A 22,865-nucleotide genomic window follows, 5' to 3' on the forward strand; every position below is an offset into this window, starting at 1 on the left:
TGATTTAGGACCTTTATTCGGTGCATGCCATTGTAAAGACTATAAGTCTATATCTGACAGCTTCATTTTCATCTAAATAAAATTCAATAAGACGACAGCCCTGACTAAGGTCTATTATATAGAACGACTCCACTTGTGTTGTACATGACACCAGCCCTGCAGGTATAATTATACAGTAACTGTCAACACCTACTGATTTTATGACAATGTATGCAAGTTTTGCAAGTTTTAAGGTGCATGGCAAGTCAACAAGCGGAGGATAAAGGCTCTAGAAAGTAAAGAGAATCACTCTAACAGAACAGACACAGATGTTGGGAGGGTTACCCTCTGCACTGGGTCCACTTCAGTGTCAGCGGATGGCGCTGAGGTGGTTTTAGGTGGAGGAGGGGTGGAGGCATGAGCTGAAGGGGGTGGAGGTGCCATAGCTTTGGTTTTAGCTTGGGCCGAGATATCACCATCTACGTTATTACTATGTGAACACTCTGCAGGCGGAGCTGGGGCCGTTGCTTTGCTTTTTGTCTGCGCGGTTGCTGATAATGTCAAGAGGTTGGTTTGAGGGTGGTGTATGGGTGGAGGGGGAGCCCTATTCTTAGGTTTAGAGTGTGTAGAAACAGGGGTGGAGGATGATGCAACCGTTTGTGCAGGTATGGCGCTCGTCTGCGTTGAGTGATGCTGCTAAAATAGGAGGTAGGTGCAACAATTGACATCACATGGTACAAAAACGTTTCTTCTTTTTGCAAATGTAAAAATTCAAATCCACTACGTAGCGTTTCAGAGATGATTATTCTTAAGTTTACATGAAACCAAAATCACAACCTGTTTTACTTCCATAATGTGACATACTTATGAGGAAAATAGGGTATTCGATGAGGGGAAAAATGCAAGGTAGGACTTAATTTGATCCATCTGGATTTGATTAGCTTATGAAAAGAGCGTTTGCTGAAGATAAAGACATAAATGTGTAGTAAGAAAGTAAATATGGTCAATTCTGATTTCATGTTGACTTTAAATTATATTATTTTTAAGATTATATCCACTTTGGGGTTTTTTGTAGCAGTTACCTGTTGTTGAGCAGTAAAGAAGGCTGTATTTTGCTGCTGTACAAACAGTTGTGTGTGCTGGGGTGTGGTCTGCGGTGGAGAGGGCGTGGCCTGTATTGGAATAGGAGTGGCTTGTTGCTGAGCGACAGGAACCTGTGATTGGGCAAGAGAAACAGGCTGGGAAGCCATGTTAACACCTGTGAACAAATAGAAAACACAAATTAAAAATTAAAAAGCAAAACACAAAACCACAATATTCACAATGTCATTTAATTTGATATTTCCAGTATTTTTTTTATTTTATTTTTTAAATCTGTCTCTATTCAATATACTTTAGTTCTAATCCACAGCAAGGTATACATATTAAATCATCTTATTCCCCCCCAAACAACAACAACAACAATTCTCTACTTAAAGTCCTGAAGAAACTCACTGTTATTATTTATTACTCAGCATTTTTTTGTAATTCTACACAGTATTTTAATCAGCAAGTTATGGTCAATGGGTTAATGTGTTTACATGACATATTCCAAATATACATACATCATACAAAGTGTTTATGTAATAAGGAATTTCGATTAACACAGGTATAAGCCACGTGTTTTTATTCAGATTTCCAATAACCAGATATTCACTTAAATTACCATTCTAAAGTTGGTTTGGTTTTTTTTTGTCTCATGGTCACCAAAGCACCATGAATTTTACAGAAAAAAAAACTGTAATATTGTGAAAGTTTTCTATTTTAATATACTTAAAAATGTAATTTATTCCTGTGATCAAAGCTGAATTTTCAGCATCATTACTCCAGTCTTCAGTGTCACATGATCCTTCAGAAATCAGTCTAATATGAAGAAACATTTCTGATTATCATCAATGTTGAAAACTGTGATACATTTTTTTTTCAGGATTCTTTGATAAATCGAAAGTTGAAAAGAATAGCATTTATTTGAAACTGCTATTTTTAGTAACATTAATGTCTTTCACTGCTGTTTTTGTATGTTAAAAATACATTTTGGTCTGTGTGGTAGCAATTTTGTTACTTTGTGCAGCATTTGCATTTTCAGCTATAATAAATTACTTGATGAAAATGAAACGTCATCATAAATTAAGACAGACCCAGATAATCTGGTGCTAAAACATTTCAGGAGGATAACAATACGTCAGTATATTCATTATCAATGAAATGTGTAGCGCTTTAATTAGCATTGACCAGAAATAAGAAGTGAAATGTCAGCTCAGTAGGATTCGGTGTGCCAGGAGCTCAATAGAGAGGTTTTAAAAGCTCTCTCTAATAACACACTGATTGAACCAGTGGGAATACTAGAGTCGGATGTGTCAGCCAAAGACGCATGCCGGTCAATACAACAGGTGAAGTGTCGTCAGGGGACGAGAGTAAAAGTGAAAAAAAGAGATGAAGGACTGTAGCCACACAAACGGGTTTGTTCTGGTGGTGATGCCTAAATAGTGTTTGATTTTGGATGAAGGAGCATAAATGAACACTCACTGATTGGCTGGCTGGGTCCTACAGGTGCATTGGCTCTTTTGCGAGGGGTGAGTGCTGGTTGGATGGGCAGGATGCCTGCGATTGGTTGAGCTTGACCAGCCTTGGGACGTTGCCGTGGCGCTATGGACGTTTCAAGAGTAGGGATTGGATCAGTGAGCCTGAATGACAAAAAAAAGTTCAAGTCAAGTCAGAACTACCACTATATAAGAATGCTGCAGGGATGACGTCAAAACCTGGAAGACTAATCGAGATTTTCCAATGGGTTTTTATAATGGGGTTTTTCAGTTTATGAGTAAAATAAGGTCTGTGGGAAACATAACATGACAATACTTGTACATTTTGTTCTACAACGTAAACTGCATACACCCATATCAAAAACGTGAATTTTGAAGACTTTATGCAAATAAAAAAAAAAGACGTTTGTTTCTAATAAGTGCCTAAATAAGAATGTGTGCGTGCAATTTACGCTGTAGAACAAAAAATGTTAACCAAAAACCTTATTTCACATCATCCCTGCACCACTATATGCATCCAAAGACTAAAAAAAAAAATATACATGTCATAAAAAATGTAAAAACATTTGTGACCACACTGATAAATGAAAGTCTCACCTGGCTTTGTTTTGACTCTTCTTGGCCACGGCTTCGCTGGCTCTGATTGGCTCTGGGAGTTTTGCAGGAATGGGTGAATTCTAGTGGAATGAGAGAAATTTTATAATTACCATCACATTGTTATATGTTGTATTTGATTGTCTTTAGTCAACATGAAACATTTGCAACTCATTTTATTTCTGAGATTTCTGAAATTCAACACAAAAACATGCTGAGTGGAATTTAGGACTTCTACTTATTACCAATATGGAGTGAGTTTGTAGGTAGCTGAAACAGAAAGGTGTTTAACACCGGTGTTCTTTAATTGTGGTTTTAAAACCAAAACTAAAACTATAAAAAATATTGTAAAGCTGAAATAAAATGTAAATATTAGATAAACTAAAAATGTTGCCTTGGCAAATAACTGAAATATCTTTAGTTTAAAATTACTAAAATTACTAAATCTGAAATAAAAAAATAAAGCTAAACAGAAATATAAAAAATTACAAAAGCACATAACAAAATTACTAAAACTTAAACTAAAAATAAAAGCTCATTCAAAATATTAATAAATATTATAATAGTATATAAATAATACTAAAATAACACTGAATAAGATGCGCCGATTAATTGTACATGAAGACCAGTAACATGCTAAAGTAATGTCATGTTTTGACTTAAGTTTTTTTTATTGGATTAAGTCAATTATTAATTTAATTTATGAAGTTATTTACGTAGTATCAATTGTCTCACTCCCTAAGTGTCATGTTGTTGGCATAAACACAAATGTGTAATAAAGGCATGTTCATTAGCAATGATATATTTATTTGTAGATGCAGTCTGAGTCAGGGAAACCTCACTGGCTATGCTTTCAGGGTGATTTCCCTACCCTAAAAAACCTGTTTACTTTACAGCGAGATTTCCCATGTGCTTAAAGGATTAGTTCACGTTAGAATTAAAATGTCCTTATAATTTACTCACCCCCACGTCATCCAAGATGTTCATGTCTTTCTTTCCTCAGTCGAAAAGAAATGAAGGTTTTTGAGGAAAAGATTCCAGGATTTTTCTCCAAATAGTGGACTTCAAAGGGAACCAACAGGTTGAAGGTCCAAATTGCAGTTTAAATGCAGCTTCAAAAGGCTCTACACGATCCCAGCCGAGGAAAAAGGGTCTTAGCCAAACCATCTGTCATTTTCTAAATAAAAATTAACATTTATATACTTTTTTTTTGCAGGAAGTACCAACCTAGTGTTTACAAAACGTAATTACGTAATTGCAGAGCTAGTGCAAGATGAGCATTTGTGGTAAAAAAAAAAAAAAAAGGTATATAATTGTAAAAAATCTAATCCAATGACCGATGGTTTGGCTAGATAAAACTCTTTTTCCTCAGCTGGGATCGTGTAGAGCCCTTTGAAGCTGCATTGAAACTGCAATTTGGACCTTCAAACTGTTGTACCCCATTGAAGTCACTGTATGGAGAAACATCCTGGAATGAAACCTTAATTTCTTTTCAACTGAAGAAAGAAAGACATGAACATCTTGGATGATGTGGGGGTGAGTAAATCATCAGAAAATTTTAATTCTGAAGTGAACTAATCCTTTAATAACAAAAATATGACATATCAAACTAACTTTACAGAGAAAATTATTATTATTATTTATTATTTCTTAAAGTCTTTTTGTAGCAGCAACATTGAAAAAACTGTTTGTTGGGGGTCATTCCTATTGAACTCTAAAAAACACTTTGCGGTGCCAAAGTTAATATGTCTTTGATCATGACTCAATGCTTCCATTATGCTATCAATACCGCTCAGAGTGGGAGGGGACCACTGGATCTGGGCCAAATGGCAGCAACAAGCGACATTCCACTTCCTCTGCCGTTACGTGCAAGCACTTACTATATCTACTGAAAGGGATGGGCATGAATTAAACATGGATTAAGAAAAATGTGCTGGAAAAGAGAACAAAAACCATGTAGAGTGTGGCAGGAAAATAGGTGAGAAGATCAGGGCAAATGCACATAGTAGTTTGTCTAGTTATAGCACAGGAAGAAGGAAGAGAGATCTGAAGTCATTCGTCACAGTCTGAATGAGCAGGTCTTACGTCGATATTCTGTACTGGGCATTCTTTCCGTGCCAGTTTAAAGGCGAAATATGACACCTGGTAGATATCTGGCCTGACATCAGGGTCTGGCTCCAGCATGTAACCTGATGGGAAAAATAAAACAAATCAAAACAAAAAAAAGTCTACAGGTAAAAATCAGTTTTGGTAAATCTTGAAAATTTGTTACAAATTTTGTTACTTTTTTTTTCTCTTTGTGTTATATGAAGGTCACACTGAAGCGTTGATCATTGTAGCCAATCACAGACATGTATTGAGCGCATGAACACAGTGGCCAATCAGAGGTGTTTAAGAATCCAACATGCTCAAAATGCTAGAGGGAAATACTGGTATCGTCACATATTTTAAATTTCAGTACCGACTTGGTACCGAAGTTGGTTCTTTTGACAACACTATTTAATTGTGTGCATTTAGGACACGCACATAAAATATTATCTATGAAACTTGCATGAAGTGTCAAAATCTTCAAGATAATCTTTCATTAAAAAAATTCTAATCAGATAATGAATCAACAGCGTAACTTACGGATGAGACAGTGCATGTCGTGCGAGTAGCGGGAGTTGTCTGGGATGGTGAAGCTGCCGTCACAGATGGCCACCTGACTCTCTCCAAACGGCAATGTGAAATAACACAACTTATACAACAAGCAGCCCAAAGCCTGAAGACACAAACATACAAACGTCATTGTGTTTCTGAGCACTGTAAAAGAAAAACAAAAAAACCTGAAATACACTGTTGTTGTAGATAACAGAATTATTCTCTAACAGTCTTCAGCTATTTAACGTACCCATATATCTGCTTTAGTAGTGATAACTTTGCCCCCATAAAGATTCACCATTTCTGGGGCCCGGTATGAAAGAGTAGTGTACCTTAAACACACACACAGAGTGAAAGAGTTAATTGATGTAAACAAGTAAAACTGTGGTGTGCAATATAAACAAAGGAACTGACGCTCACTTCTTGATTTCTTCTTCTACAGCCGCTACACCTTCTGTTTGTGGATTCTGGGAGCGGTTAATGGCACTGCCAAAATCACACAACACGTAATGACCTCGGTCATGCAGCAAGATGTTCTCCACCTAAAGACACAGAGAGAGGAAACACATGTGTGAGAGGTTCTGCCTTTGTTTTTGAAAAGCTTAACTGAAACTGAAACTGAAACTCAAAGATCACAAATGAGCTCTAAAACAGGTAAAAATGTAAAAGGGTACAATCATAAAAAGTAAAGTCAGACATTAACCCTATAAAGCCTACTGTATATTTGATACACAAATTTCCAAGGCCACTAAATTATCAACATGATCAAAACTTTGCTGAAAAACCTGTTGCACAAAATCTAATATATATTTATATAGTATGTATACGTTTATATCTTTTAACAAGTAAAAGGCATTTTAGTATAATTGTAAAAACATCCCACTTCAGGTCTTTTGCTGTGAAATCCTACTGATTTTTATTAAGTAAATCTAAGAATAACTTTTATATTGTTAGTAATATTTCAAGATGAACATTTTCTAGACTGAATCAACTGACTTTTACTTGATTATCCATACATAATTTTTTTAGAAAAATCATGTTAAAATGTGAGAAATAAACGTTTTTGCCCCCGACAATAAAAACTACAGAGCTTTGATAATAAAACTAAGCATTAAAATATCATTATACTAAGACATAATATTGGGGGATATGATATTGACAACTGATATTTACAGTGAGGAAAATAAGTATTTGAACACCCTGCTATTTTGCAAGTTCTCCCACTTGGAAATCATGGAGGGGTCTGAAATTGTCATCGTAGGTGCATGTCCACTGTGAGAGACATAATCTAAAAAAAAAATCCAGAAATCACAATATATGATTTTTTAACTATTTATTTGTATGATACAGCTGCAAATAAGTATTTGAACACCTGTCTATCAGCTAGAATTCTGACCCTCAAAGACCTGTTAGTCTGCCTTTAAAATGTCCACCTCCACTCCATTTATTATCCTAAATTAGATGCACCTGTTTGAGGTCGTTAGCTGCATAAAGACACCTGTCCACCCCATACAATCAGTAAGAATCCAACTACTAACATGGCCAAGACCAAAGAGCTGTCCAAAGACACTAGAGACAAAATTGTACACCTCCACAAGGCTGGAAAGGGCTACGGGGAAATTGCCAAGCAGCTTGGTGAAAAAAGGTCCACTGTTGGAGCAATCATTAGAAAATGGAAGAAGCTAAACATGACTGTCAATCTCCCTCGGACTGGGGCTCCATGCAAGATCTCACCTCGTGGGGTCTCAATGATCCTAAGAAAGGTGAGAAATCAGCCCAGAACTACACGGGAGGAGCTGATCAATGACCTGAAAAGAGCTGGGACCACCGTTTCCAAGGTTACTGTTGGTAATACACTAAGACGTCATGGTTTGAAATCATGCATGGCACGGAAGGTTCCCCTGCTTAAACCAGCACATGTCAAGGCCCGTCTTAAGTTTGCCAATGACCATTTGGATGATCCAGAGGAGTCATGGGAGAAAGTCATGTGGTCAGATGAGACCAAAATAGAACTTTTTGGTCATAATTCCACTAAATGTGTTTGGAGGAAGAAGAATGATGAGTACCATCCCAAGAACACCATCCCTACTGTGAAGCATGGGGGTGGTAGCATCATGCTTTGGGGGTGTTTTTCTGCACACGGGACAGGGCGACTGCACTGTATTAAGGAGAGGATGACCGGGGCCATGTATTGCGAGATTTTGGGGAACAACCTCCTTCCCTCAGTTAGAGCATTAAAGATGGGTCGAGGCTGGGTCTTCCAACATGACAATGACCCGAAGCACACAGCCAGGATAACCAAGGAGTGGCTCTGTAAGAAGCATATCAAGGTTCTGGCGTGGCCTAGCCAGTCTCCAGACCTAAACCCAATAGAGAATCTTTGGAGGGAGCTCAAACTCCGTGTTTCTCAGCGACAGCCCAGAAACCTGACTGATCTAGAGAAGATCTGTGTGGAGGAGTGGGCCAAAATCCCTCCTGCAGTGTGTGCAAACCTGGTGAAAAACTACAGGAAACGTTTGACCTCTGTAATTGCAAACAAAGGCTACTGTACCAAATATTAACATTGATTTTCTCAGGTGTTCAAATACTTATTTGCAGCTGTATCATACAAATAAATAGTTAAAAAAATCATACATTGTGATTTCTGGATTTTTTTTTTAAGATTATGTCTCTCACAGTGGACATGCACCTACGATGACAATTTCAGACCCCACCATGATTTCTAAGTGGGAGAACTTGCAAAATAGCAGGGTGTTCAAATACTTATTTTCCTCACTGTATATGCATTTCATCCAAGTAGTCTGTTATACTGTTATAAAGATCTCACTGATTTACATTACAATCAAAGAAACCTTTTTGGCCTTATAAATATCAGCAAATGAACCAAATGGCATATTTTTGCTTAGTTTGGGCCTCTAAATAAAACTGAGGGGTTTTTTTTCCTCGAGTGTGAGCTCCATATTGTCATACTATATGAGCCAGAATGAAGATGAATAGAAGCCTGATGTATCAAATATTATACTCAACAAAACACACACACACACACAAACTTAAGGTTCAATAAACCTGTTCCATTCCAAGAAAAAAATCATATTTTGTATGTCAGGCTTTACATGGTTAAAGCAATAGTTCACTCAGTACATTTCAAAATATTCAAATTTGAGTCATCAAAACATCACATCATGTTGGAATCAATGGCAACATCTTTTTGAAGCTTGACAAACACTAGTGTCTGTATGTTTTAATTGTATGGAAAAGAGCAGCGAAAAAATACTGAACACTTATTTTGTGTTTCATAAGAAATTCATATGGGTTTGGAACAAAATGGAGGTGATTAAATGATGACAGAATTTTAATTTTTGGGTGAACTACTACTTCAAGAAATAAACAGAATAATAGATGTCTGGAGAGAGTTCATACTTTGAGGTCCCGGTGGATGATGGGCGTTTTGCACTGGTGTAGTCGAGTGACAGCTTCACATGTGTCACAGAAGATCTGCAGCACCTCTGGCTCACTGAATCCAGTCTGTAAGCGCTGGTTCATCAGGTTCACAACCTGCCCACCTGGACCATCACACCAACAAAAGAGTTGCACAGTAAGTCTAGAACACTAAAAGTAGTGGGAAAAAGTGTCTGCATCCCAATTTGAAAGAGATCTTGAGAGAGGAACACACACTGACCTCTACAGAAGTCCATCAGTATGAGAACTTCCCAAACATCTCCCGATCCCACTGCTGTGATGCTGGAGTCCAGGAAACCAACAATGTTTTTGTTACCCACAAGGTCCCTCTGTTAAAAAAAAAAATCAGCACATTTAGAGATAAAAAAAATAAATAAATAATTGTAAATAGCTTTACATGACATCAGCAGGAAAGATCTCATGAAGAAATGCCTGGGTATACAGTGGATATAAAAAGTCTTCACACCCCTTTTAAAATAGCTGTTTTTTGTGATGAAATGAAACAAAGATAAACCATATCAGAACCTTTGCACCTTTAAATTTAAATAAATAAATAAATAAATAAACCTAAGCAATGCCACTGAATGCTAAAGTTGATATATATATACACACACATACATACACACATATGAACATATTTATATCTACAAATTTGAAATGTCCTTTGGAGAGTGGATGTCACACTACATTAACACTAAGCGACTATTTACAATATTAAATGGAAAGATTAATATTTAATTTTAATCTTACACCCTTAATTTTTTTACTTAACTCATTTAAAGGTGCTCTAAGTAACTTTTTTACCTTAAATGAACAGCTTCGGAGTCATTGGAATGGTTATATTACTTATTTCGGGTTGAATGGTGGTCGTTTCGCACCCCCCTGGTGCCCGAGAGCGGAAAATATGCACTTGCAACTTTGAGCTGGCGGGCCGCCGGCCGCCGCGTCAGGAAGTCTCACGTGATATCAGGTCTCGCGATGTAAACAATTGCTTTACGGCCAAAAGAAATCTGCTAAAATGCTGTCATTATTGCGCTCCCTCACGCTGTTCGAACCCGAATGAAGAAGACGTTTTAAAGAATGTCCCATCTGCTTTGATGTCGTTAATCTACTAGCCTCTGGTGTCTGAGAATCGCCAACTAGTTTTTATAACAGTGTTGTCAAATATCTATTCCGAAGCTGTGGGGGGAGCTCTAGAGAGAAACCTGCGAGCAAAAAGCGAGAATACAGCAAAGAAATCCCGAAACTACTGAGCGCTGCTTTAAATCACTAAACTCTTTCAATAACAAATGCTATTTGCTCTCTGTGTAAAAGCAGTTTATTTGGTGTACAAATAAATACATTTTTATTATTATAATAATTCCCAAAATTAATATCAGAGGTTTGACAGAATTACTGAACAGTGTCTGAATTGTGAAAGCTCACTTTGTTTTCCGACCATTTGCTAAAAGCTCAGACAATAGGCCTTTGAGGCGACTAAGTCAATGCTAGTTTTTAAATGGAATAGCTTAGCTGGTCAATGTCCTTTCAAATCAACTCATTCATTCACAAATTTGAAATGCCCTCAGTTAGTCGTCTATTTAGGAGTGCACTGTGAGCAGCTGCTCATTTTGAAACAGCAAGACACTTTGTGAAGCTAAAACAGTGCTGACATTTTCCTCCCTGTCTATTTAGTAGAGCTCACAGTGAAGAACACTGGATTTCCATTCGGAACTCAGTCCCAGAGGACACGAATGACCTTTACCGGGACTGAACTGTTCTTAGCGCTGTATTTACTGCACTACATGCAAACTGAGGAACAGTAGACCTCAAATCCTTTTAAGATTGTGCATGGCTCAGTTTTGAAGGTCTAATCGTAATGATATTAAAAGGATAAATCAAAAAGAGGACAAAGGGTGATGGGGGATGGGAATCTACAGAAAACATCTGTTTGGAACAGTTGTAAGGAAAAGTGTACCCAAAAAGGACATAACAAAGACGTCTGAATGCATCTGAAGCTATGCAATACCTTTGTGTCAGCAATAGATTGAAATTTAATTCCTAATGTACAAGATAATAATGTACAGTAGGTCAGTTATCGCAAAATAACCCGTAAAGGGTATTAGTGAAATACTCAAGTTTAATTTTCAATACAGTCGTCCATTTAAAAGCAAGATGGCACCAGTTGTGTTGGTATGAATGAAGAGAAAGCGAATCTGCGGTGTGACTTAAGAGTATAAATATACAGATTTTTTTAGTTATACTGCTTCCAATTGGTGGAATTTGACAAAAATGTATGTGAGTGTCCTCAGAATGTCCTGTTATTTTTTCTTTTTTTAAGTTGTCAATTTCCATCTACCAAAAAAAATCACTATTTTTAACTCTCTAGTACCCCTTTTCCACCAAAAAAAGAACTGGTTCGGATCTGGTGCTGGTTCAAAGTTGGTTCAACTTGCGAACCTTCTCAGAACCTGTTTGTTTTTCCACTGACTAGAGAGCCCAGCGAACGACGTCGTTACGTCACTGTGTACGTTGCCATACGTCTTAGCTTTCCCAGAAACGCTTGCGCCAACTTTAAGCATAACAATTACAATGGCGGACTACATCGTCTTCCTGCAAATGTTTCTCCTGGCTTTGCGATCCTATACTGGGGTCAGAAGAAGACGTTTAGAACACATTTGTGCTGCTCGTCTGGATTACTATAGATGGAGGTTACGTTCGAGAAGAAGTTCGACAATAACCCCGCCCCCAGCCCCCGACGTAAGCATGACGTGGTAAAAGAACGGTTCTAGTCCAGCAAAGAGTTGGTGCCGTTTTGGAACCAATTTTCCTGGCCGAGAACCGGTTCTTTGGCTGTCGAAACACAAAGAACTGGTTCGCGAGTAGAACCGGCTCCGAACCGGCACCAGCACTGCCTTGGTGGAAAAGGGGTATAGGTAAAAAAAAAATTACTTATTTTAGAAGTGTCTTTCCGTTTCGCATGAAATTTGCTATAGGGGTTGCACAGACTAGTGGACTTTAATGCTCTGCCAAGATGCTTTAAGCTTGACGCAGACTAGTCGCTGATCATGGCCTATAGAGAACCCAACAGGATAAGAAATCTTTGAAGTCCCCTTTTACACTCTGTTTCCAACAGTTAAAATGATAAATAAATGCATACTCCGAGAGCACTCCACAAGACTATACTTATAGCATCTGGATGCTCAATATTGACCGGGTGTATGCATGTTTTAAACAGCTTATAGAAACTGAAATGGTCAAGCATATATTTCTTAGTAACTAAACCCACAGCTTTACTATTAGTAGAGAGACTCTGCTAGGTAGAAATAATTCACACACAATCACTCTCTTGCACAAATGCATTCATTTAAATGTAATTTTTACTGTGCTACTTTATCTGTTTATGACTTAAAACAAGTAGAAATCTGTGAGAAATATAACGAACCAAAGACAAAATAACTCATAAAAATAAGCCGTTATGAGCAATAGCCTTGTGGGCAGCGTTGTGCCATAGTCCATAGCTGTGCACAAGGCAACCCGCGTTCAGGCTTATTTGTTCATTAATGACATCATCAGCGACTAGACGACGTCGACTCGACTTTAATCACATAAATGTTGACCTAAAAAAAATCTGAAGGCGTTCAACCCTGTCAATCCCTGCTGACACAAAATAAATAAATAAATAAACAAATATGTACAAATCAAAGCTAGTTTGTCTTTCTTTTTTTTGGCAAACAAATGCTAATTACATTTTCGGCTGTAACCCATACTGACTTGGCCTATATACCCACTGAACACAGTCACATCTGCATGAAATTTGGTAGGTGTCAGTAACAGGATATTCTGCAGACAGATATTAGTTTTTGTCAAATTCCACCAATAGGGAACAGTATAACTCACATATCTCTAAATTGAAATTCACAAATATAACTTTTCTGTTATGGCAAATCTGGAAATTGTGGTCATTATCTCCCCATTTTCAAAGAGCTTGGACCCTGATAACTGCTGCCTGTGGTGATATGCAATTGAGATTCATTCATTTGGCAGATGTTTAAAAAAAGCAACTTTGGGTATACATCAGTATGTTTGTGCCTTTTGTGTCATGCTCTCCCAGCTGAGCTGCAGGAACATTACAAAAATGTGTAAGGCATGTAAAGAACCATGTAAGGCAATGTCTCACCATAATCTGAATCTCCCTGTTGCATACTTGAAGGTCATGTTCATTGTTCACATACATTCTCTTCAGCGCACAGCGGACACCCTGATGAGTCCTCACCAGAAATACGATAGCAAAACCACCTGTGGAAAGAAAACCAACAGCCTGAAAATCTTTAAACACAGGACAGTCGAGCTACTGAGAGCTCACATGCAGAAACGCAAATCAATCTCATTTGTAATTCAACAAATGTAACACAGCATCACAAGGAACACTGGCAACCTTTGTCCAGGGAAATAAAGAGGTATTGAACACGGTTTCCCTTTTGCATTCAGAGCGACTGTCAGTGGACACGGTGTATAATCACATTACAGATAGGTTAACCTAATTTGACAGTAAGAGAAAGTACTCCCAAAAAACCTTTGGTGGATCACAATAACTAATGCACATACTTGGGATTAATGATTTAAAGTTCAACAATTAACTCATCACGGACCGGTTGTGCTAGAAATGTGACCTCAAATTGTATGACAATATTGAGACATGTGCTATTACTTTAAATCCGTTTCAGTTTCGCTTGCACAGTTCACTTCACTGCTGTTTGGAATTTGGATGTTTCAGAGTTACTACTTATTTAGGGGCTGTTTACACGACACCGTTTTCAACTATAAACGGGAAACGTTCTATGCGTTTTGGTCGTTCATTTACATGGGAATGGCATTTTGGGGCCTGAAAACGTTTGAAAACGTATTTATAAGTGCACGTTTTTGAAAACGATACTGTTATCGTCTCCGTCTAAACTACAAAAAGTGAATACGTTGACATCATGCGCATGCATATTTACATGTTTAGTGTATAGGCGCGTAGTGTTTCTTTGCCAACTACTGGTCTGGCAGCAGAATACAGCGTTTTTAGTCTTTTTTTTGACAAAGTTTTCCTCTGTACGTGAAAAACGCAAAGGAAAAACTTTTCTGTTTTTAGTACAATGTTGTCATGTAAACGTACCCTTAGACAACTTGTTTCATTAGTAATTGAACAATAGGAAATTATATGAATGCAATCCACACATAAAAGAAAAAAATTATACAAAGCTCAAAATAAATATCATGAGAAAAACCTAGAACATCAGAACCTAGAAACTGCAGAGCAATATAAAAACACCAAGTTATGGCCCATTTGCAATTCTACTGATTAGTTTTGTGATAGTTAATCACAAGTCCCTTGTTTGTCCTGAGCAGTTAAACTGAGATCCATCTTTTCACACTCAGGACACTTGAGGAATTCATACACAACTGTTAAAAAAGGGTTAAAGCATTCACTGATGCTCAAGACGGCAACATGATCATATTGTTTTTCATTTAGCACTGTCCTTCAAAATCTACCTAAGATGTTTCATTTTGTTTGAGAGGTAGGATTTCCAATCTTGTAGAGAAATGTGAGAGTTGAAATGTATTAGACACAAACCGGATGATGTAGCCTAAAACCTGAGATCTTGTTGCAACTCACAGCAAAACCTTTTCCCAAATATATATATTTGCATGTATTTTTAGCTGTCCATTTAATTGTGCAGACATTGAATATGGAAACAATATGGCTGACTTTGCGAGGTTTCGCATTAAAAAAAAGCAGCCGATACGATCAATGCTGCTAAGACCGAGGTTGCTGTTAAGAACTCTGTTAAGAGTTCTACCTGTCATTTTATAAAAAAGACTAGCATATCCTTTAAACTGACTCCGCCCACAGAGACTCCACCCACAGGCTGTTCTGATTGGCTGTGGGTTTTGATTGATCTCGCAGTCACGTCGCGTCTAGTGTGGACAGACAAATTATTTGTTGCTGGAATCTTATCGCATCGCGTCTGGTTAGGACACAGTGCAAGGTTGAACTGGCTGGTCTACTGGATGTCTGCCCGCAGGCTGATCAGTCAAGTAAAATATTACCAACAGAATAGCAATGCAACAATGTCACTTTTAACATCTGACATCAAAGTTATAGTGTGGCAACAAATCCAGGAATCTCACTTTCTTGGCTATCGCAGCATAAATAGTTACGCTGACACGGCAAGAGTATGGTCATCAGATTACGCTGTTAGCTGGTATGAAGCAACATGAGGTCCAACAAAAATAAAATAAAATGTCACAAAAGTCAGTCCAACTGAGCAACTGGACAAGAGGAGCTCTGTCCAGAAACCTGCAACTGTCAAAGGCATAGTGAGAGTAACAATGAACTTTATTGTCTGAAAATTTGATACAATTTGGCACAAAGCACATACAAGTCTCATGTTTTCAGAATTTAGATTTGTCCATGAATAGTCCGTGTGCATGACCGTACCCCACCACTGAAGTTCTGGGCCACTGCATTTTTATATATAATAAAAGTTGTGAAATTGGCAAATAATAACTATACTTTGGCTCTGCAAAGATATTGTACAGTGCCAAGATTCAGATGTTTCATCTGAGCTGATCAGCGCTCAACAGCGTCAAAATGGCTAATCAAAGAAGTGGTGCTCCAGATTTAACGGTAAAAGAGTGAGATGTAAGATTAATATTTAATGTTTTACAATCGAATTGTTAAAGGAATGACAGTAATATCCAGGGATGACTACTCAACTTTTGTCAAATGTTGCTGTTTTGCATTGAAAAAATATATAATTTAAGTGATTTATGTAAGATAATCTTTAACTGTCAGTGTGACAAGACAATTAACATTGACGGAGTCGTTTTCAGCATATTAGTCATCAGTGTTGGGGCAAGTTACTTTTAAAAGTAATGCGTTACAAAATTGCTTTTCTCCCTGAGAAAATACCTGCTGTAACTACTTGGTTACTTTTTATGTAAAGTTATGCATTGTGTTACTTTTGCATTACTTTTTCTCAGCTGGGCTGGGCTTGCTTGTTCGTTTTTAATAACAAAAAATGAAAAACAAAACTTATATTTTTGGGTAAAAAACCTTTTTCACCAAAAGTTAAATGAATAGCCTCAGGTTGAAGGAAATGCTAATTCACATCTGTAAAGAGAGAGCAGCTCTCCTTTCAGCTGTGTTGCCATTCTAGAATAAGACGCAGGAGAAGAAAATTCAACACTCTTACTTCAGCAAAAAGTTTAAAAAAAAGTAACACAAATGTGCTGTTTATCTAAAGTCATTTTTGCTTATTCATATGGCTGAACTGGATCATTAAAGGTCAGCTGCAAAGACACTGGTTAATAAAGTGAGATTAAATGCATAAAGTAGTATATTTCTGTCGTCACAACTCTCAGAGTGTTTGGTAATATGTATGACTATGTAGATATATTTGGTCTTTGCAGAATAGATCTGACTGCTACTGCTGCTATTGCTGCGGCTGGAGAGTAAGTACAGGACTTGCTACTGCCAACACATACATGACACGCTGCTGTGAGCAAGACATGTTGCTGCTGTACAAATTAGCATACATGTATATTAGGGCTGCACTATGTATCGATATCGCAATGTGGATGTGTGATGTCAAGCATAGGGATCGTAGTTGATCGGCTCCGGTTCTGAACGCATGCGAGTCGCAGATTAATTGCAAAGTTTAACCATCATAGTGAAAGTTTATCATTTGCATGTGTTTTTAAATCCTGTCAGTTTAAACATCAAGCGCAAGAAGACTGGAGCTGAACACCGAATTCAGTTCTCTTTCTCTTTCTTCTGAGCTTGAACGGACACATGCATGCAAATTTAAGTCAAAATACCTGTCTTAGCGAGTATCCTCGTAAACACAGTCGGTTATGTGTTGTAAACAATCAAACGGATGCATATCATGATTATACTTGGTCTGTGCATTCATCTTAAAGTGACTGCAACCTTATATACCTGCAGTTTTTGTGTTACCAATGATAACCAAACAACAAAAGAGAAAGAGAAAATCACTTTTGTAGTTTTGTATTATATTTAATTTATACAGTGAAGACTATGCAGTGTTATTTTACATTTGATTATTCAATGTCTGTACCTGTATACAGTTAGATTTACCTGAAAAACAAAGCACTGCTTATTTAAATTGTTCTGTTGTATTTATCTATGCTTGTAATTTGTGTCTTATTTTGATAATAAATAATAAATGCACTCTCAGATGCACTCTCCTACAATATCACCCCAATCATTCTAGAATTATTAATTCTTTACAAATAGAGCTACTCGAATCATATGTTGAAATTGTTTTCATATCGCAATATATACCGCAGAAAAACAACATTTCGCAATGTCAGTTTTTTCTAATATCGTGCAGCCCTAACATGAATTACCCGTAGCAGATCTATACAGGTGGAGCTGGGGAAGGTGGAGGGTTTCTGAAAGTGCACTGCACTACAGCAGATGCTGACCAAGTTTTTGAAGGTTGAGCAGCGAGCTCATTGGCTACTGATACAGCAGGAACCAATCAGCTGCGCCCTATAGATAACGATGTGATTATGAATAGGTGAGTTAAAGGACCTTTTAGCCTGCGCCATCTAGAGTTTCATGACAGAACTTTGTATTTTTGTTATTTAACATTTCCTAAAATAATTGCCCAAGTTATTTTTTCAGGTTTCTCAGAAAACACAAAAAACTGAACCAATAATTTGGTTTGTTCTTCTTGATGCAGCTGCCATCTTGAAAAGCTTGTAAAATTGCTTAAGTCTCATTGTCTTTTGACTTAGGTAAAATAAAACGGCCTAAGTCACACTCTTAGGCCATTAAACTACAGGGGTAGAATTGCACGATCTGTTCAACTGAGGATGTGGGAGATTTTACCAGAGGTGGCCAGCATCATGAGGAGACGACTTATTCAAAAAAAAACATTTTTGTCAAAAAATTACTGGCTTGAGTAATATACTGAGTTTGCATTTCACTGTTTTTATTCAATTTGAGGAATACTGAATCTCTTTTTGTGCAAGATGAGTAAATGCATGCTCACATTTAGTCTAGATCTACCTCTACGCTTAAGCCTGTTTTATACTTCTGCGTCGAACTGCCGCCGTAGCTACGTCGTAGGCTGTGTGTAGCGCGCGTACCCTACGGCGTACCCTGACGTGCACCTCTCCAAAAATGTAACAACGCGTCAATTCTACGCGGACACAAGCGCTGTGATTGGTCTGCCAGAACCCCTCCCTCGGGGTTTCACATGCTCCCTAGGTGCGCGTCAACGCGGACAACGACACAGAAGTATAAATTAAAACCAACACGTTGCCTACGGCGTATAGGCTCCGGCGTAGGTCCGACGCAGAAGTATAATGAGGCCTTTACTCCTGATTTCTTTTAACATAGGCGCAGGAGACGTGTCAGACAATAAATGGGAATACAAAGTAACTTGCATTACTTATTTGATATTTTTTTTGTGAAATATTATTGTGTTGCTTTACTAGTTACTTGAAAAAGTAATCTGATTACGTAACTCACGTTACTTGTAATGCGTCACCCCCAAAGCTGTTAGTCAAAAGATTAAGGTGCGTTCACAATGGGCACATTTGCTACGGTCCGAATCACAGCGTGATTTTTCCCGGCGCCCCCTGCAGAGTAGTTCTGGTTTCACACTCTTTTGAGGTGACAGCTGAGACTGCAGCTCATTTGCCACTGTGATTGCCCTCACTATGCGCGATTACACTGCAGGCTCACTCTCGCTCGTATCCAAGGTAAAATCCTCACCACTGTTATCCCTTACATGTGTTTGGTTGAACTAATGATATCGTCATCGGCTAAAACGCATGCGCAGTTTACTTTACTTTCTGAGCAAGTGCACACCAGAGTCCGAGTTGCTTTCACATTCACGAAAATCCACTACAGTCCTTCAGAAACCATAATATGCTAATTTAGTGCACAAATATTAATAATGGTTCTTGCTGTATAAATACCTCTATAAATATATGAAGAGTTCAGATGCAAAAGCCTCTAAGTGCCATTTGAAATTTTCTTCTAGAATGATAATTTTTATATATTTATAAAATTTATAATAGCTTGTATATTTAAGTTCCGTAATTTCACTTAAATGGCAATGCAAATGACCTATTAATTGTCATTTAAGTGAAATTACTGAACTTAAATATACGAGCTTGATAAAAATGATCATTCTAGAAGAAAATTTCAGATGGCACTTAGAGGCTTTTGCATCTGAACTCTATGCTCTATAAATAATGAAAAGTATTTGCTGCTCAATTTTTTTTTGTGGAAACCTTGAAACATCCTTTGATAAACAGAAAGTTTAAAAGAACAGCATTTATATGAAATTGAAATCTTTTGTAATAATATAAATGTATCTACTGTCACTCTTGATCAATCTCATGAGTCCTTGTTAATTTTATTTTTATTTTTTCCTAATTTAATCTTAATTACCCCAAACTTTTGAATGGTAGTGTATCCATAATAATTTGAAATAGAAAAAAAATGTTTTCAACATTGATAATAATAATAAATGTTTTATTTAACACAAATTACAATTTAACAGTGTATTAAAACAGAAAACAGTTATTTTAAATAGTAATAATACTTGACAATTTTACAGTTTTTACTGCTACTTTTTTAAAATCAAATTAATGCAGCCTTGTGTGCATAAGAGACTTTAAACATCTAAACATATATATTTAAATAAATTAAAGCAGAGTATATTAAATATTTTTTATTTAAATTTTCAGAATTCTAAATCTACTACAAATGATTAATTTAGGCTTACAAATAAAAAATAAATCACTGTTTACTACTATTGTTTTGAGGTAAATGAGAAGTGTGATGGAAGGACATGATAAAAATGCACAAATAAATTATGCTGTTTTAAATTAAATTAACGTTTTTAAAGAAACATTTTTTAATTTTTTTAAATAAAATTGTAAAACTGCTTACAGACCTTTTCAAATTCATTTAAATATAATGTTAGCAAAACTTCAAGCATACTTGTGATAAAGGGATAGCTTACCCAAAAATGAAAATGTTGTCATCATTTACTCACCCTCATGTTGTTCCAAACCTGAATGAGTTTCTTTCTTCTGCTGAACACAAAAGAAGATATTCTGAAGAATGTCGGTAACCAAACAGTTGACGTTAGCCATTGACTTCCACAGGGAAGAAAAAGACTATGGAAGTCAATGGCTAACGTCAACTGTCTGGTTACAAACATTGTTCAAAATATCTTCTTTTGTGTTCAGCAGAAGAAAGAAACTCATTTTGGGTGAACTATCCCTTAAAGCATAACTCTCGCCAAAATGCAACCTAGGGTCTTTTTGTGAATCTACCCGAGGCAAACTTTCGTTTAAAAGCATAATTAGAATGGAAACGCCACTTTTAAGATTGACCATATTTTCGTTTTAAAAATACCGATTTTGATGCTATAATAGAAGTGCCCCTAGCACTCCCATTCAAAAGGCAATTTGACCGAAAACGAAAATACGGTCAATCTTAAAAGTGGCGTTTCCATTCTAATTATGCTTTTAAACGAAAGTTTGCCTCGGGTAGATTCACAAAAAGACCCTAGGTTGCATTTTGGCGAGAGTTACGCTTTAAGCATACTTCAAATGCTTTTTCATGGAAACAGTACACAGTACTTTTCACAGCCTGTCTTATAAGAGAGCAAACCGTTTCATAAAAACCAGGACATATAAATCAGGACACATGTTGTTCAACCTGCTGCCAAAAGCTGATTAAATCAAATGCTAGGTAAAATAGTATATGCACACATACAGTACACCGCTCTGCACACACTGTAATCCCTGCATACGGAGAGCTGCTTCAGTCTGCATTCAGATAAACACACGGAAAACAGCAATTACTTCAGAAATAACAAACCACGCCTGTGTCCTCACCACAAAACACGCAAGCAGAACACACACACACACACACACACACAGTGCCTTCGGATGAGGTGGGGTGTAGTCATAAGTAAACTGAGAATGTGATTATGTAAGGGTCTATAAATATCACCCCACTATCTTGTTTATGCCGCTTACAAGGAATCTCTAATAGGCTGGACTGAGAAGCTTACTGTCCTCCAAACTGCAGCATCTTAAAGGAATACTCCACGTTCGACTCTTAAACATTACACGTGTTGGCATGAGACTGCAAATTTATACCTGATCTTTTAACTTAAGTAAATCCGGCCACTTTCACATAGTTTACGTGTGAGAAAAGGACCTGGAATGGATGTACCTCAGGATACCAGTACTTTACAGGAAATGCAGCCTAATAGAACCTTTGCTGTCTTTTATTTAATCAATATTAATCAAAGAACAATGAAAAGAAAAAAGACAAGTACACGCTTCTCACGATTTATTTCTTTGTTACTGTTTTCTTTAAGAGGAAAAGCTTGAAGCTACATTTACTTAGAAACATTTTAATGCCATATTCTATTGTTTCATGTGTTAATATTCATATTAATTTGACTTTAAATAAAGGAGAAGAATTCAAAAGTATATGCTGTGGTAACAACATTGGTATAAAAAAAAATATTTTCAGGGTCAATGACATAACTATTTTTTTTTGTGTGAATCTATTGCTTTTTTTTTTTAATTACAAATGTAACTAATACATATGATGAGCATGTTATAATAATTTTTTTATTCATTTTAATCTATATTTTTTAGAGGCATAATGTCCAAAACTGTCCTGAAAATGGTCTGACGAACATTATACAAAAGAATACAAACAAAAGTAGTTTATAGTAGTATATATATACATATATATATATATATATATATATATATATATACATATACATATATACATATACATATATATATATATATATATATATATATATATATATATATATATATATATATACACACATACATATATATATATATATATATATATATATATATATATATATATATATATATATATATATATATATATATATATATATATATATATATATATATATATATATATATATTAAAGTAGTGGGAGTTGTCACTCCCAAAACAGTTCATGATATGTATGAATTAACTTTTTGGAAAATAATGATTAAGATGTGTGTACACATTCGTATAATCAACGAGTCAGGAAAATGTTACATTACAAGACATTTTTAGAGTAATTAAATTGAAATGTTTCTTGAAAATGGTATGAAAGCTACTTAAATACAAAGTACACACACAGAGGAATTATGTCAATAACCCATAATGAGACATTAATCCACCTATGAAAGTAGTCCCACCTCTAAAAGATTGTTACAAATAACAAACAACAAATAACATTGGCGGCATCAATCCACTATCTAGAGACAGAGACAATCAAAAGGCTGAGAAAAGAGTCTGTGACTGTTTCTGTGCCATCTCTATTGTGATGTGAACCCTGTGTCCCAGCATGCACTACTCAGGTTTCTTCACAGTGTGTCTCATGTGGCATTTCTGTATTGTGCTATTTTACACAGGTACAAATATACAATTACAGCTTTGTTTGTATACGCAATACTCAAGGGCAAATGATGAACTTGAACAATGCTTGGAGACATTTCTCTCTATTTGAAATCCAATTTGCACTGCCTCTTATTC

At 36.5% G+C, this 22,865-nt stretch overlaps 1 protein-coding gene across 8 annotated transcripts in view; it reads right to left on the reverse strand.

Annotated features, from left to right (window-relative positions):
• Positions 1–22,865, reverse strand: part of aak1a (AP2 associated kinase 1a) — a 66,900-nt gene that overhangs the window by 31,210 nt on the left and 12,825 nt on the right. For 7 of the 8 annotated variants that reach the window (XM_084086824.1, XM_084086820.1, XM_084086823.1 and 4 more), the window contains exons 2-11: positions 13,411–13,529; positions 9,472–9,580; positions 9,213–9,355; positions 6,213–6,334; positions 6,043–6,124; positions 5,781–5,913; positions 5,238–5,341; positions 3,156–3,235; positions 2,545–2,702; positions 1,062–1,237 (exon numbers count right to left, since the gene is read on the reverse strand). In XM_084086824.1, the coding sequence (XP_083942950.1) occupies positions 1,062–1,237; positions 2,545–2,702; positions 3,156–3,235; positions 5,238–5,341; positions 5,781–5,913; positions 6,043–6,124; positions 6,213–6,334; positions 9,213–9,355; positions 9,472–9,580; positions 13,411–13,529 (1,226 nt within the window). Of the gene's footprint in view, positions 1–1,061; positions 1,238–2,544; positions 2,703–3,155; positions 3,236–5,237; positions 5,342–5,780; positions 5,914–6,042; positions 6,125–6,212; positions 6,335–9,212; positions 9,356–9,471; positions 9,581–13,410; positions 13,530–21,051; positions 21,224–22,865 lie in introns of those variants that run through there. The other variant, XM_084086822.1, reaches the window with a different exon arrangement.

Source organism: Abramis brama (genome assembly GCF_963993115.1).
Source record: "Abramis brama genome assembly, chromosome: 16".
Lineage (NCBI taxonomy): Eukaryota > Metazoa > Chordata > Actinopteri > Cypriniformes > Leuciscidae > Abramis > Abramis brama.